Below are 17,280 nucleotides of genomic sequence, written 5' to 3'. Positions count from 1 at the left end.
CGGTTTATGATTGAAACAACCTGCATGCGTCACAATGAGAGGCAGGCAGAGTTCGTTACCATGGAGCCATGACCACAAGCTTGACCACGCAGTCAAATTACCAAGTCCAGTGGAAAATAAATGTAGAAGAAATAATAATTCAAGATTGGTTTCCATAATAAAGATGAAAAAGAAAGAAGAACATTGATTTCAGCCTGAACCTGAACAGAAATGATTGCCATTACCTCGCCTCAGAGGGATATGTGAAACCTGGCGAAAGCCCAGTGACGCAATGGTCAGAAATGTCTCGTCTCTGCCCACTGTCTGTCTGCCTTATTTTCACATATTAGTATGATCTAAAATGTCTGAAAAGACCAGATTCAACTTGTCTTGTCCCTGTTTATTCAAAGTGGCACAAAAACACCCTCAAAACTGTGATCTCAGTTCACCATTTTACACCATTTTCTCCCAATAAACAGAAAACACACTTAACTTTAATTACATTTGCATTTATTCTAAAGGGAAAATATATAATTCAATAAATATTGTGGGAACAACATTGGCAAAGACATTTGAAGGTGACATCAACATTCAAGAAAATGTACACAGGGAGGAGACAACAGATAAGAAAATGAAGAGTTGGGCCATCACTCTGTCAAATATGACAGCACTGGCATTTGAACAAGCAAATTGGGACGTTTGTAAAGGTTCATTAAAAGTGCATCAACAATTCTGACATTGAAACCGTTTCTTAATTGCACTTTTGTTGGTGGAAAAGCACAAATTCAAAAACAATGTTTCTCAAGACTTTAAAAAAAGTCACATTTTCAAATTGACCGTACGTTAAACCCTTCCCCCAAAACAGCACTTGTCCAATCATATCTTAGCCCTGTCAAGCTTTGGATTGTTCAACATATTGAAGAAATGTATAAGGGGCTGTTACTTCACATTTAAAAAGTTTGGAGCATTGTGTCTTTTTTTTTAGTTTTCCAAAACAAAAAAATACAAGAGCAAAACTGGATTAAACGGTGTGTTTATCTGCTCTAAGCTATTGCAAACATTGCAAACAGCAAACATTAGCATGCGTAGCTAACATCATTAGCCTACTACATTTCCAGGTTACATTAGAAAAAGCCCCGCTCAGGATTGGCACATCCAATGTTTGAGATCCGGGGTTACTAACCACTATATCAAAACTTAGGATATTAGAGCTTTGTATTGGATTTAGGGAAGATGACTGTGCTAAATTAATCAACTAGTCCTTTTCTCAAATCAAATTAAACAGATTCCTTGACAATACTACCAATTAAGTTTAAATCCAACCTTTGTGAAGTTGTCAATGACTCGCCACAGCCTGCAAAAGAGACCCCAATGGTCAAACTGAAGATAAGAACTGTCGACACTGTACACTGCATACGTGCCATGCTGAAATGGAAAGTCTGATGGCAAAGGGGGGGGCAGACTAAGAGTCAACAGACAGATTTGTTGTTTTATGACATCTTTCAAATAGGGCTATGGGTCATAAAACTCAAACACTGAAATAACCAAATAACATTTCAAACCATGTAGGAAAAATAAAATTACCCAAGTTTGAGTTAAACCCCCCCCCCCCCCACCCATTCCTCAACAGCAGAGTCGGAACACTTGAGGGAAATGTTGAGCAGAAAGCTGTGATGTCTTCAGAGCCTAATAAACAAGCTTTAATTGATGCTTTCATTTCCACTCCCTCTCTAAAGTGCAGTGGAAAAGTGATTCATTGCTAAAAAAAAAAAATGCCAGTCAGCCTGTTTGGGCATCCTCATTTTACACAATCACATTTTCACTTGTTTAGTGTTGGTCAATTAAAGCTTCTTGGACCATTATGGGTCAATTACGGGGTTTTCTAAGTTATTTCAATATTCTCCAAAGAAATAACTAGAAGTGACTACTTTTAGATTAACACTGACAAACCAAATTACATTCCTTTATCATATTTACTGAAGGAATTGCAAATCCTAAAAGCAGACTTCTGGTTTGAGCCTTTTTGCTTATGGCTCCCCAGTATCGTACAGAAGCATTTATACACCTGTGAGTGTAAAGAGTAGTTACCATAATCTCTTCGGAGAGTCATTATGTATCTGCTGTTGAGGTGAAATTAATGGGCATAGAACGGCCATCTGACTGATGCAGATGCGTAATTTTAGGATGAAGCTAAATTAAAAAGGATGACACAGTTACACACCAATGACTTCACATTATACCGACAACATATCAGAGAGAGGGGACACAGCGTCAGGTTTCCATTGTGCAGGACTAAGAAATTCCTCTTTTAATCTGCTCTGCACACAGACTTACAGTTACAGTAGCAGGGGTGAGAGAGAAACACTTCCAAACCACAGTGATGAGTTGTTGTATAAGCCCTCCGAGCAAATCTTTGATCCAGCACAAAACAACAGCAGCTCCTCTTTTCCCCCCCAAGGCAGCAAACCCCCATTGCGGCCTTTTGGCTCTCATTCAAAAAATCACGTTTCTGCCTTTACAAACGAGCGTCTAATGACATCACTCCTTATGCTCATTTCCTGTTGGTGTGGAAAGCCTCGACCGCATCCGCTTCGTCCTTCCCAGAGGAAGCAGGTCACTTCCTCGAGCAGGTAGCCCACTGACAGATAGCTTCCTCATCTGGTGGGGTGGGGGCCATATGAATGGGGAAGCTACGACGCAGTGAGTTTTCATTGGTGCAGAGTATTCCAGTAACATGTACATGAATTGAAGCTTATAAAGCCCCTTCCCAGACAAATATGGGGTCTTTCGCATGCAGGAAAGAGCATTGCCCCATAGCTTCCTGCTTGAACTGTGCTCTGTCCTCATTCTCCTCAGTCTAATCTCCCTCAGTCTGATCAGTCACATAATTGAGCAACTTTTGGCTTTGTCCTTCCGGAGGTCTGAGGCCACAGCCGCCAGGTCAGGCCTACCGGGCATGTGTGAAATCCTCTTGTTGGTGCGGGTGGTCTTACTGCGCTTGACGTTTTTGTTGTTTTTGTTAATGCAGGCTAGTGTGGCCACGTGGAAAATGTCCCTGACGCTGTTCTCCGACTGCTGGGCCGAGCACTCGATGTAAGGCGCCGAGATCTGCTTGGCCATGCTGGAACCCTGAGAGGGGGGTGAGGAAGAGGTTAAATATGGTCATCACCGGTTAGAAAGAGGTTTTTTAAAAGTGCTCGCGTCAATAATGACGAAAGGAAGGGATCAATTAAACATGGCTTAAACGTGAGTACAATGGGCAGTTCAAAATGGGTAATTAAAGCACTTTTAATGAGCGTACCTGGTCATAAGACACTGGTGTCTGCCGGTGGTTGGAAAGTTCCACTAGTGTGCTCAGGTCGGTGCGTAGGTCTGACTTACAGCCAACCAACAGCATTTTAGTGTTGGGACAAAACTCCTGGATCTCCCCTTTCCACTGTGGAGAAAAACAAAGGTTCTCAATCATGTATCATTCAAAAACTGAGAAATCCATTTCCTCTTAATACAGTTAATACAGCATTAAGAAAATTGCTGATGCTAGAAAAAGTGAAGGATCAATATTTTCCTCCATTTTCCTGACAGAATACAAATGAATATAAACCTGACAAAGCTTTTATTTTGAAAGTGATGATACCATCTGTGACCAAGTGTTGAAATATGTGTTAAAATATGCATGTTGGCCAGAATGACCTGACATGAAATCCCACGAGTTCTACCACCCCCCTCCTCCCCCATCACCCGCCCTTTAAGTACAAAGGTTAAAGCTGCCACTTCCTGGAGCCCCTCACGTTTTAAGTCCTAGAAAGGAACTACAAATAATCCCCATGTTTCCTCCCTGACAACAATACACACTCTGTGATCGATGGTATTTCTCTTGGGGCTTTAATCTGAGGCTAATGTGCCTCAGGGCTGGCTGCTTGGCTCGCTGGCTGATCAGGGGATCAAGTTCATTGACATCCAAAGAGGAAGTTGTTCTGTACAATGTGTCTACCACTTTCTGTCTGCACAAACAACATTTGACTAAAAGCATTGGCTGATGCTAATATAAATCTAAACATTCATTGTCTGAAACATGACCTTATACAACATTAAGAAAACAAACATTTCTACTGAACATCAGCTTATGACTAGCAAACAGTAACATGACTGTATGCATGGTAGGAGTACATGTTCCCAGATAAAAACACAAAAGACACAGTCAGCCATCCCTAACAATCCACACAACAGCTGTAGATCTCCAATAGATACCAAAAGAGTGTTAAGGGTGATCACAAAGAAACATAATGCTACAGACACCATGGCAGCCTCTGTCAACCAACCTTAACAAAATCCCACAAGCCACTGATAGCCTGGGGGTTGGGTGTAGTTATGGGATTTGGTGCAGGAGGCTCTGAACATGGTGACAAAAGATGACTACAGGAAATGTTTCCAGGAAGAGGAGAAGCGCTGGAACAAGTGTAGTGCATCTCAAGGAGATTACTTTAGGAGGTATTACTGGAGGATTTATAATGACAGTTTTCTTCCAGGGTCTCTTTTTAGGTATTCACTTCCAGTAACCAAAATCCCAGCTGGGTTCATCAATGGAGTACAAGAAATGCTTTTTTGAGCTGAGGTTGAACTGTGCTGCTGCTGTTTACAACTGAAAGGCCGAACTTTGACCTGGCTGTCCTTGTGTCCTTTCAGATTTTATCTGCCCTTCTTGAAAACAATTCATGGATATTGAGGTAGGTTTTCCACGAGTCCATTTGGTCTCAGTTCCAAAATTCTAATCTCTGATGACCTCTAATTTGGGGAACATGTGACTTTAATACTCCTGCGCCATGTGCCAAAAACTTGGCCACATTGTAAGTTTTATGGACAACTAAAAAGAACACAATGAACACAGGAAGGGTCTTGCAAAAAGAGAGCACATCCCAAGTATATTTTATTGTAGGAAAACAATGGTTTTACATTTTTAGCACCCTCTCTCCGAGTATCATCAAAGCATTCCACCAGTCAGCTGAGAGATGCTGCTTGTCCTGTGTCATATTCAATACATATTCTGACATGTGGGAGTCAGCCAGTACAGCCAGATTTAACCACAAGCAGCTCCATGCCAATAAGTTGTGTCTAAATAACACCTCAGTAAGAGGCGAGTGTTACTTCCTTCTCCAAGCCACTGCAGGGATTTAACCCAGCGACCTTCCAGTCATTTTACCGCTTTGCAACTTCTCATCACAAGATCTGACGTGACACAGGCTTCAGAAAATCTCCTGACTGTAGATTTAGGACTTTTGATGTGGTTCAATGTAACATAGCCCTTTATCAGCAGATCAAACTGAATTAAAGTGAACATACTTTAAAGCAGAAGCACTTTGCAGAGTGTAAAGGCTAAACACTAATGAGTATTATCAAAGAGCCACCAACCTTTTTGAGCACACTGTCGAGTGTTTCAGGGCGGCTGATGTCGAAACAGATGAGGACGGCGTCGGAGTCTGGGTAGGAGAGGGGCCTCACGTTGTCATAGTACGGAGAACCTGAAACAAAGAAAACAAGAAATGTTCAGACTCAGTTTGAAGCTGTTGTGCAAGAACAGGAACAAAAATCCACAGACATCCAAGTTTATAAAACAGAACTTGTCACCATGACCCTATTTTCAGTTCATCCTTATAAATTAATAATCCGTCTGCAGAAATCACTTTAGCTGCCCTCCTCGGGGTCATGCAAGCGACTTGATTTGCTCTTCCACAAACACACATGCAAAGAACAGGTAGTGAACTGAGGCGAAGAAATATCCCAGATTCAATTTGCTTTTGAATGCTATTTTGGGACAATCTTAACTGGGATCCAGCAATAGGGACACCAGGATATCCTCACAATCAGTGCTTTAGGACAGAAAATTGAACAACTTGTGTCACAAATCTGGATTTAATGGTTTTCCTATTTATAATATATTAGGCAGAAGGTGCTGTATTTTACTGTGAGGCCACAATTTCTTGTAATGTCCTGAATTCTTGCTTCACTAAAGAGGAAATGTCTGTATTGAAGAGAGAGCCAGCAACCAAATCTATTAAAAAAAACTGCAACAGGGTTTCTTGAATGCAGCAAAATCACTGCTTTACATTCTGAAGCATTTCTGACAGTTCGTCTCATATGACATGCAGAGCAGTTTGGCCATAATCTATAGCAACCGAGTGAGAAAAACAAATAATGCAGCATCAGTAGGAAAAAATGTGCTGACTACAACAAGATCACTTGTTGAAGAAATCCTCTCCAGAGAAACAGAACTTCAGAGAGAGGAAATGACGCCCACCTCAAAAATTGAAACCATGTGTGAAGGAGACACCCCTTCTCTCCGCCAGACTAAAACATCTCAGGAGAGGAAGGGAGGGGAGGAGAAGGGAGGGGAAGGAGAGAGAGGGTGGTGTAATGTCAAGGTGAGTCAAGATCACATGACAAGCATGAGTTGACCACACACAACCAGCTGCCAAGAATCTGGAGAATTTTGTTTTTGGTAACTAAAGGTTCCCCTGGGAGGTCCTTTCCAAACACTGCTGCGGAGAACAGCCTGGAATGCCCTGTCACATACACACACACACACACACACATACACACAATCTCCGAAATCTAATGTTCCTAATCTAAACAGTCTGGGTGGGAGACGACACCATTTAAACAATCCACGCTTCCTTCCAGGCCTGGGCCTCGCACAATGAACCACGATACTAGCCGTGTGTGTACAAAATGTCACTGCAACTCCTGCAACAAAAATCTGGTGCCATTATTCTACTTCTAAAATTTAAACATGAAATCATATTCACTACGTTAGCTAACATTATTGTTACGAGATCCTAATAATGTTGACTAAAATATTAATGTGATGTGCTTAAAAGCATATGAGGGAGCCCAACTATTAATTATTTGTTAGTGTTAACTGTTGATAATGTACTCGACTGCTATCTAGCTATTCTGAAAAATGAGCTAATGCTAGTCTCTGTGAACTGCAGAAAAACTTTTTAAATATAAAACTAGCACAGAATTGTATTTCTCTCTCATTAAACACATTTAGTTTAGTGCACACATGCGAATTTGTAATGTTGTAATGTACATTTTCAAGCTAGCCGATAAATTCATTGTCTGTTTTTGCTAGCGTTTACTGCCAATAACTACTCCACTGCTATGTAGCTAAGACTACAAGGCTAAAAAATGAGCTAAAGCTAGTCTGTTTGAACTACAGAAAAACGTTTTAAATACCAAAACAGCTCAGAATGGTATTTACCTCTAATGAAACATATTTAGCTTAGTGCACAGACACACGTTTGTGATGTTGTAATGTATGTTTTTAAGCTAGCCAATAAGTGTAATTGTGTGTTTCTTAAGCTAACTCATATAATAACTGCTAAAACAAAGCTAAAAACATGCATCATGCCCTTGATTTTATGTTGGATAATTGGTCAAAAAGACGTTGTAGTGATGGTACAGTTCATGCTCTTGCTCAAACTCTGAATTTTCCATGTTATGTTGATCTTGGTGGCAGCTAATTTACGTGTCTTAATGCCCATTACCATTTCCAAAACTGAAAGTCAGTCAAGTCTGAATGCCGACACGGTTACGTATCACACCAGTAACTACACAGAATAAATGAGTTTGATGTCTTGAACCAGACTTAATATGTTTCAGATGGGAATGTACAAGCTTGTTATTTCCCAGCCACTTTCTGGTTTTTTCACCCCCTCCATGAGGCTCTTTTAAACATCCTGCCATCCAATAGGTGACAGCACCTAAACAAAACGCCCGATTTCTGAGCTCCTGTCAGACACGCCACAAGAAGTCAAAGGTGAGGAGGAATGTGGGATCACCTGCAGGAATTTATTCCCCATTTTTCATGGCTGTGACTCACAATCAATCACGACTGCATTGCGTTGTTTGAAGGCTTCTTTTTTTTTTCCTTCCAGCTCTCGGTCCCTGGAACCAATCACTGGAAAAATAAAACCCTGCGACTGAAAGGGTGAGCTGCGGAGTCGGTTGACATTTTACAATGAATTGATTGTTTTTACCAAACCAACAAGAGGAAACACACACATATATGGAGTTGCTGGGTGCAGTGTGTGTGGTCTTCTTTTCACCATGAGTGTCTACACATATTCCTGTGACTTTACCTGGAGATTAAAGTATTTATAGCTGCAAATCCTCTAAGTACATCTTTCCAAACCGTTTCAAGCTGCAACATAAACAGGAAAATGAACAGCGCCTGCAGTAACTTTAACAGAGAGGTGCAGGGTTTGCATGTGGCATGTTGAAGTGTGTGTGTCTACAGTGCTTTTAATGGTTTTCAGGAGACTTTTATTTGGAGACATTTTCTTTCTAGTCTGGTTTATGGCGGTCGTAACTGCATTAGGCCTGCGTCTGAGGGTAAACTCTGCTTTGAGGTCATCTTCCTGCCAAACGGAGAGATAAGAGGAAATCCCACAGCTACAGCAACACACATGCACGTACACACACGTACACACACACACACAAAGACCTGGTGACTGTCATCTAATTAGCTCCTGTCATTGTTCTCCCACAGGATCTCTAAATCTGGAAGGAAGACACACACCCTGTCCTCCCTCTCTGTCCTTTAAATACACACTGACACACACTCTCCAGCCATTTTGCCTCCACTGAAAGCGCATTCTCCCTTGTGTCACACTCGCAGCAATTGAATACTGCTGTGCACAATGCTATAAGAGGATGCAGCTCATTGCGAAACAATACCAAACTTCCACTGTGGTCCTGATGAAAAACCAAACGATTTTCCACGACTAAGAAGCTTTTCCAAGATGTTAAAATGGTCTTCCTTCCTGGTTAGTTAATGTGCTTTTTCGGGCTGGTTACATCAACAGCTGGAATGAAAGGCATCGCTTAATGAAAGATATATACATGAAATGGCCTGGAAAATGCATTCTGCTCTATTCATGAGATGTGACTCATGCTTCAAAATCCCAGATGTTTCCAGGCTTCCACCTAAACTGCAATCTCACATTTCCTGATGTAGCCTGTCAGGAATATAGCTCTAAAATATCCCGTGATGTTCAAGACATCCCTTTTTCTGCAGGGATTCTTCACACAACAGCGGCTTACTGACATGGAAATTTGCTTTATCTCACACAAACACACAGTCCTGAGGTAAGCCAGCTGCGCCTGACAGACTGGAGGTATTGCAACAGGTCTGCAGGCCTGCTGATTTAGTGCATAGCTAACATAGCTGAGCATAACTGAGCTGAACAGCGGTGTGTGTGTGTATGTGTGTGTGTATGTGTGTGGAGAGAGGCGTTAAGCCTTCAGGGACACCTGTGGAAACAACAAATAGCGACGGCCACGTCCAGCCAGCCTATTCCATCGAGCTGGGATATATAACCTCTCACCAGCCAGACGCATTCAGCCCGAGTAAAACAAAGAGCAATATAAACTGAAATAACAAGAGTCGGCATCAGCTGTGGCTGCTCTGGTTGCTAAGGTATCTGTTGCTGTAACTACTGACATCCTGGCATGTATAATTTGAGAAGGTGCTGAAATGATAGGACAATAGTGATGCACTATGTTATGATACTATATATATTACATCGTCAAACTGTGTTACAATATATTTATCAGATGCATGCTTTTGAGATTCATCTGTAATATAGTCTGTAAACTGCCAGACAATAGTGAAAAATGTCCTTTCTAATCCCCTACAGCCAACAGTAATGTCTTCAATTATCTTGTTGTGTCTGAGCATCAATCCAAAACCCAAAAACATTCAGTTCACTATCAAAGAAGACAAATAAACCATTCAATCCCCCGAGAACTCTTCTCTCTTTGAAAAGCTGCAGCCAGGAAATATTTGACATTTTTGTTTGATTATCAAAATAGCTGAAGGTTTATTTTCTATTGATCGACTAAACGATAAATTGTTACAGTTTTATATAATATGTCACAATAAGTTAAGTCACAATTTGCTTTAATTATGATGTAATATGTATTATGTTTTAATATATAATGCTATGCCTTACAATGTAACAATACAATATACCTTAGAATATGGTATATGTTACAATATGATATAATGTATATAGATGATATGGTATTGTATGTTACCATGCCACCATACAGTATGTAGCTATACAATGCAATATGTTACGATGCAATGTAATACAATATGATTTGACTAAATAAATACCTATCAATACTGTTTATGATATATGCCAAACTTAATATAACTAAAAAAAATAGAGAGTCAATATGCAACTTTGAGAAACTCCAACAAAACAAACACTTATCTTCTCTAACATCCAGATGTGAATGCACCTAAAGTACCATGAATATCCACCTGAATGAGCTCTGGAGGCGTTGTTAACAACACATGAGGCCACATTAACAGCTAAGTGTAAAAGAGGTTTGCTCAATTAGCCATGACAACCAATATAACAATACAAAAGGAATTTTTAACATGTGCATCCGAATAGGAATCATCTTGGAGCAAGTGAGTCAGCTCAGGCCCTCACATGTTTCCCAACGTGGGCCTTGCCTGGTGACATGCATTTTACTGTAAGGTGTAACATTACACAGAAAAATTCCTTCCATGACATTAGCAGACAGGAAGTTCACTAATCTCTCCCAGGCTTGCGCTGTCCTTTAGTTCATACACTGTATCACGACTGTTGGCTAGTCGGCAAATTCCGACCTGATTCAGTTTCCCCCTTTGGAAACTAGGTAGGAGCTTTAGTGAACCACGCCACTTCTCTTTCACTTCGCTAAGGATCTGGGCCTGCTGGGTACAATAGGGGTCTTTGTAGAGGAGGAAGTAGAAACCTTTAGTCTGAGGAATGCCAGACATGCGGCTCCAATTCGCTGAGCCCAGAAATGTGATCCAACGCAACAATGGCTGCCGACAGAGGAATGGAGGGGGGCACAGTGTGAGAGTGCGAGCAGCAGAGGAGAGCTTACTGGGTACAAGGAACAGTCCCAGAACTAAAAGCTGTGCACAATTACAGGAGGGGGGAGGGGAGGGGAGGGGAGGAGGGGGTATGGGGGGGGGGGGGGCATGCAACGTGCTTTAGAAACTACAGAAGGTACCAAACTCTCTCAAGTATCTTCTGTTCAATACTCCTTTATCTGACTTTCCTCCTGTTTTTTTTTTTTCAAAGTGGGTCATCTTTTAGTGTGGAGTCGGCCGCTGTTCAAATCAGCACTAAAGATTTTCCCATAAGAGGATGAATATGATCAAATGAGATCCATTGGGTGTAACATGAGTTCTTGAGTTTGTCTGATAAAAGTTTTTTTTTATTTGCCTTAGCTTTGGGAAAGTGCCTAAAACAGTTGGAATAAAACCCCTCAGACTGACTCACAAAACAAAGAGAAACACATCCTGAATACTTCATCACAAAAAAAGGTGCAAAAATCTGTTCTATTATTCTGTGAGATTAACACTGAAATGATTAGCTGAATAAGAGGATTAAACAACTGAATTTTACAGCTGCTGTCATTAATATTTCATTATTTATAATGGGTCCAAAAAAACCTATGAGTCATACCCAATTTTTCCACTTCCAGTCACTAATGACGCCCCCACAAAGAGTTATGACCCTAGTCTCCTCAGTATTAGTGTTTTAGAGCCCTTCAGCTTATTGTTTTGGTTTAGTACAACACTGTCTACGTTTACAGAGATAGATTACTTCCTCTGGAGTTGGTGGAAAGCAAAACAGAGCTAGAAGGAGAGTCAATGTCACCCTAAACACCACTAGGCTTTACACCGATCTGATCAGCTATATCGGATCGGCCGATATTTAGCATTTTATGCAATTTGTGAGATCGGCTGTAATGTCTTAATTGGCCGATCCGATCAATGTTGTCATGTTGAAACTCTTTGCAGATGATCCCGTTGTATAGATTGCAGACGGCTTGTGTTTTATCTGTCTCATTTACTCCCAAGAAGTTCCACACCACCGACATGTTTATTTGAATCCGATGTGACGGACAATAAAGTTTTTTGAATCTTGAATCATTAGCTGTCGGATTCAAACAAACATGTGGATGTTGTGGGCAGACAGATAAAACACTAGCTATTTGCTATCTGTGCAACACTAAAGAACCTCGTGGGGAAGCATCTGCAAAATGTTTCAACACCCCGAATGTACCTGGATAGGAAACACGTGGAGGAGAAGCCGAGGTTAAGAAACGGAGCGTGGACAAAAAAGACGTGATCGGAATCGGTGATCGGTTTATTTAAACTCACTGATGGGTGATCGGCCCCAGAAATCCTGATTGTGTAAAGCCTAAACACCACAACCTCTGAATACTGATGTTACTGCCTCCAATCACCCCTAAATATTACATTAATGTAGCATTAAGAATAGACAAATTGGAAAACGGTGGTGATGATTCCAGCACAAAAGTAAAGATATGCTGTTTTCTCGATTTTCTTCACTTGGCAATTTAAAAAGCATCATCTTGAGCTCTTGGAAATTGAGATATGCAATATTGACTCTTTGGAAGCAGTCAGCTATGAAAAAAAGGGGTTTATCTCCTAATTGCAGGCTTCAGGATGCATTTTTTTCTTAATTTCTATCCAATAATATGATAGCAGGTGTTGGGTCCCTGTCTTCCTGTTGAGGATCTCAAACAGACACCTTTACAGACCATTTAGACATGCAGGCAGGCACGCAGACAGTGTAAAGCCCGCTTCCTCTGCCGGTGAAAAGAAGTGCGAGGCATCAAAGGCTGAGCCACGGCCCCCGGCAGACCCCACCCTGAGGCCGGGAAGAGAAGCTGGCGCAGACAAGCTGGGTGGGGTAGGAGTGGGGGCCAAATGGAAGGCAATACAACTGTCAGGCATTTACCTTAATGACCTGAATTACTTCCATCACCCTCCCTTTTCACACACACACACCAAGCTGCTCATTAGGCCACTCATCAGTGCAGAACAAAGACCACCGACGTATGTGTGTGTAGGTGTGTGTTTGTGAGGGAGGAGGGAGGGGCGGCGGTTAAGAGTGTCTGTCTGTTTGTCTTCATTTCTGCGTCCTGGTCTGTATGGGAGTGCATGTGGGGGTCTCTCACTCACACACACACACACACACCTCAGTAGATAAGGAATCGATTGGGATTGGCCGTGGCCGATGGGTGTCCGTACAAAAGGGACCAGTCAAGCCTAAAGCTGTATCAATCAGTCACTTGGTGTGCATGTGTGTGTGTGTGTGTGTGTGTGTGTGTGTGTGTGTATGTGTGTGTATATGTGTGTGTATGAGGGGAGGTTAGGATTGAAGCAGGCTCCATCTCACATCCACTGATCTAATAGGAACTACAACACCCCTCCTCCCCTCCTCCTCCCTTCCTCCCCCACCCAACCTCCCCCTTGCTGTTTTATGAAGCAGAGAGAAAAAGAGAAATGGCTCCAGGCGGCCGGCCAACACAATGCAATAAGACAAAATTCTCACTCTGGCCGCCTTTCATTTCTTTGCTTTTCCACTTTCACAATACACACACACACACGCTGTAGGGGTGGAGGCATTTGAAATCGGAGCTGCTTGTTTTGCTTGCTTGTAATGTTACCGAGCCTGGTAATAGGGATTATTTTGCTGATGCTTTTATTTACATTCCCTCCGAGGGGAGAAAGGGAAAAAAAAGGTCTTAAGATGCTGCTCAACAGAGGTTCAGTTTGTTTGAAATCACACACTTGTAAATTGATGCTGTTGTTCTGCTCCTTTTAGAGAGAGAGAGAGAGAGAGAGAGAGAGAGAGAGAGAGAGAGAGAGAGAGAGAGAGAGAGAGAGAGAGAGAGAGAGAGAGAGAGAGAGAGAGAGAGAGAGAGAGAGAGAGAGAGAGAGAGAGAGAGATTCATGCTGATCTCAACATTTGGGAAAGTTACTCAAACATCACTCAGGAATTCCAGGCCACAGAGAGCAGCAACAGCTGGCTGTGGCTTGTCCCCACCCATCGCACACACACACACACATATATAGGCACACACACACCACATGCTCGCAACGCACTCAACATACGCCTCACTCACGCCTGCCTGCCTTGACTGCTGTGCTATTCACTGCTCGGGCATTGATGGATGGGATAGTGGGTTTGTTTACACACACACACACACACACATTGAAAAGCACGCATACACACACACACTCATGGGGGATGCAGCAGCTGGTTCAGACCCTGAACACAAAGTCCGAACAACAAGCGATAAAAAGCTCGAGAGCCAGTACATGTGTTGCAAGAGTAAACTTTCCCCAAAAAGAAAAAAAAAGGAACCGCAGAAGAGAGAATTTCAAAGTGTGTTCTCCAGATGTATGAATATGAGCTCCGTTCAGCCTATCATTACGCTTCCTTTCCTGTTTGAGCTGTGGCTTTGCTCAGCTGGTTGGAATTCAGAAATGAAACCCAGCACTTTAAATGCATTCCCCGTGCTACTCTTAATACTAACCATTCCCATGTAGGGTGAGCCCCTCTTAATCTGAGGGGAAATGTGTCTGGCTTGTAGGAGCAGCAACCCCAGACGATAGGGCTACGAGGAAGGATTAACCCAGCTGTATTGATTAAAATGGGTCACAGATTAATTTCATTATTCCCAAAAAAAAAAAAAAAAATCCAAACCTGGCCTTGGTTTTGCTGTGTCTGGTGACTTGGGGCATATTTAAGGGGAAATACCTGAGCATAATAATAAGCAGGAGGATTTCAGATTTAAATGTCCACACAAGGGGGTGTCTTAGTTTTTGGACATGTCCAGACATACACCGCACAGACAGACGGATAGATAGAAAACATGTGATGTGAAAAGCGTGGTTACCTGAGGTGTCCCACAGACTGAGCTCGATCCTCTGAGTGTCGATTTCAAAACTGGCTGTGTAGTTTTCAAACACGGTGGGGACGTAGCTCTGCGGGGGGACAGGACAGAAGGAAGATTAGAAAAAGGAAGTGTTTAAAGAAGACACATTTGAGCAAGACCTGTAGTTGGTCTAAACATTGCAAGCATATAAAGAAAAGGGAGCTCTCATTTAGTGTGTGGACACTTCTTTTATCTAGTTTCATTGTGTTTTTTTTTATAGCTCCTGTGTATGTGTGCTACTTTATTTTGAAATAAAGCCATTATAAGCTTAATTTTCATCAAAAATAATACTTTATTTTGAAATAAAGCCTTTATAAGCTTCATTATCAGCAAAAATAAAAACTTTATTTTGAAATAAAGCCCTTACAAGCTTCATTATCAGCAAAAATAATGACTTTATTTTGAAATAAACTGTTTATTTTTGATAATTGACAAAATAAAAGCCTATCAACACAGAAATAATACAACTATTTGCAAAACTGCAGTTCTCAGTACTAGCAGGAATACTCAACTAATACAATAATACTGCCAACACTATTAGAACTACATTACAACCCATAACTACATACATACATCATATAAATAACACATGTGCATCATCATTAGTGGAGCATCAACACACCCGTCTACACAAAGCAGGATGTATTGAGGTGATATCACACACAGTGTAATGTAATGAGGTTATTGCGCATGATGATGAGTGTGCAGGGTGTGCAGGGTGTGCGGCTCTCACCTCGGGGAAACAGTCCTTGGCGAACACGTGAAGCAGCGCAGTCTTCCCGCACTGGCTGTCCCCCACCACCACGATCTTACACTTCACACTCTGACTGGGATCCATGCCGGATTTCAGAGATAGTTTGTGACAAGAGCGTCTCTCCTTCATTGATTTCAAGTCGGGATGAAAGAAAAGAAAACGAGTCCAATCCTGTGTAGGTGTGTGTATATGTGTGTGTGTGTGTGTGTGTGTGTGTGTGTGTGTGTGTGTGAATAGTCGATGCAGTGACGGAGCCTCCCTCTCTGATTGCCTCACACTCTCTCTCGGTGTCTCCGCCTGTTCTGAGCCGGTAAAAGCCATTTGCTTGGTTTTATACCGTCGCAGGAGCCAATGGCAGCCGGCTCTCCCTCCTCCCTAGCCGGGGTCTGTCCTCCACGATGGCGCCCCCCTTTGGACCAAAATGACCACATTACAACATTATCCTGGAAATGACTACCAAAAACACCAGGTAATCCATTAGTATTAAGTAAAGCTGGGTCAAATAAAATATCACGATATATTTGACTAAATATCGCGATATTAAGGTTATTGTGAAAATATCGTAGAGATGACTGTAAAGGCTTTCACCACATATTTACACAATGAGATTTTTAATATAAAATCATCAGTTATGTGGATATAACAGAACACTCTGGAAAGTTCAGAAAATCACATAACTTTTAATTCAGCACACAACACGCCTTATCATGATATTAGGCTACTATATTAAAAATAAAATAAAAATAAAAAATAAAAATCTAGTCTCCTATCATGATGTCAATATATTGCCCAGCCCTAAATACAAGTTTTACTTATACTGCAATTAAACATACTTAAATTATTAAAGGCTAATTAGTGCTAGAAGCAGTAGAATAAAAAAAACAAAGCATAATTTAACTCAAGATATAATCATTCCATGCTATCACTTACCTTATTTCCAAAGTAAATGACATCACTACTTCTATCAGTAATGATAAATACATATTATAGTACATATTAGATATATATTACATACTGTATAATTTCTGTAAACAGTTTTTGTGAGACACAACTCAACAATATTCAGTGTTTATAATTATTGACATCAACTCCTCTGCTGATGCTGCTCAAGCCTAATACAAATATTAATTATATTGTGTAAGATTATATTGAGTAAAAGTAATTTAAATAATGGAGTTGGAATAGCTTATAGTTTTTAGTGGCTCATTTCAATCTTTCTTTTACAATTAATTATTACGAAAGTCAGCTTTATGGACAAAGACTTGATCTGTATCATTTTATGTTATTTTTACCCAGTATTCTTTCCTTTTCATCTTTTATTTTCCATTTCCTTATCTGTCTTACTGTTTTTCTGGCAGGTGTACAGTAGTAATAGCTTTCCTGTTGATGTCATTATGCATGATTTAAAAAGAGAGCTTCCTGTTTATGCTTTGATAAAGGCTTCACGCTGACTCACACACCAGTTTTTCCTGTCTATTACTTAAAATAATATTCACCAAAATGATAAAGACATCAGATGATTCTTCTGCTTTTTCCCCCCTTGAATTTGTTTTAGGAAGTAGACACAGTTCTGCAGATGAATTTGAAGCATAATAACTACATATGTTCCTTACACCCTTCACTTTAATGGAGCTACTGATTCAATAAAAAAGTACTTCAAAAAAGGTTTCTGTTGGACCAAAACACAATACAAGTCCCAGTAAGGCTCCTCCAACTCACAC

General features: G+C 41.1%; 1 protein-coding gene across 1 annotated transcript; it reads right to left on the bottom strand.

Annotated features, from left to right (window-relative positions):
* Positions 1-467: 467 nt before the first annotated feature.
* On the bottom strand, positions 468-15,861 carry rnd3a (Rho family GTPase 3a). The gene is made up of 5 exons (XM_053314420.1): positions 15,539-15,861; positions 14,767-14,854; positions 5,386-5,495; positions 3,281-3,415; positions 468-3,108 (listed from the first exon to the last, which is right to left on the bottom strand). The coding sequence occupies exons 1-5, from the start codon at positions 15,686-15,688 to the stop codon at positions 2,860-2,862; spliced, it is 732 nt and encodes a 243-aa protein (XP_053170395.1). The 5' UTR covers positions 15,689-15,861; the 3' UTR covers positions 468-2,859.
* Positions 15,862-17,280: the final 1,419 nt, after the last annotated feature.

This window comes from Scomber japonicus, chromosome 24 (assembly GCF_027409825.1).
Source record: "Scomber japonicus isolate fScoJap1 chromosome 24, fScoJap1.pri, whole genome shotgun sequence".
Taxonomy (NCBI): Eukaryota; Metazoa; Chordata; class Actinopteri; order Scombriformes; family Scombridae; genus Scomber; species Scomber japonicus.
Note: the sequence above shows the minus strand (reverse complement) of the source record. Positions and strands in the feature narration are given on the sequence as shown.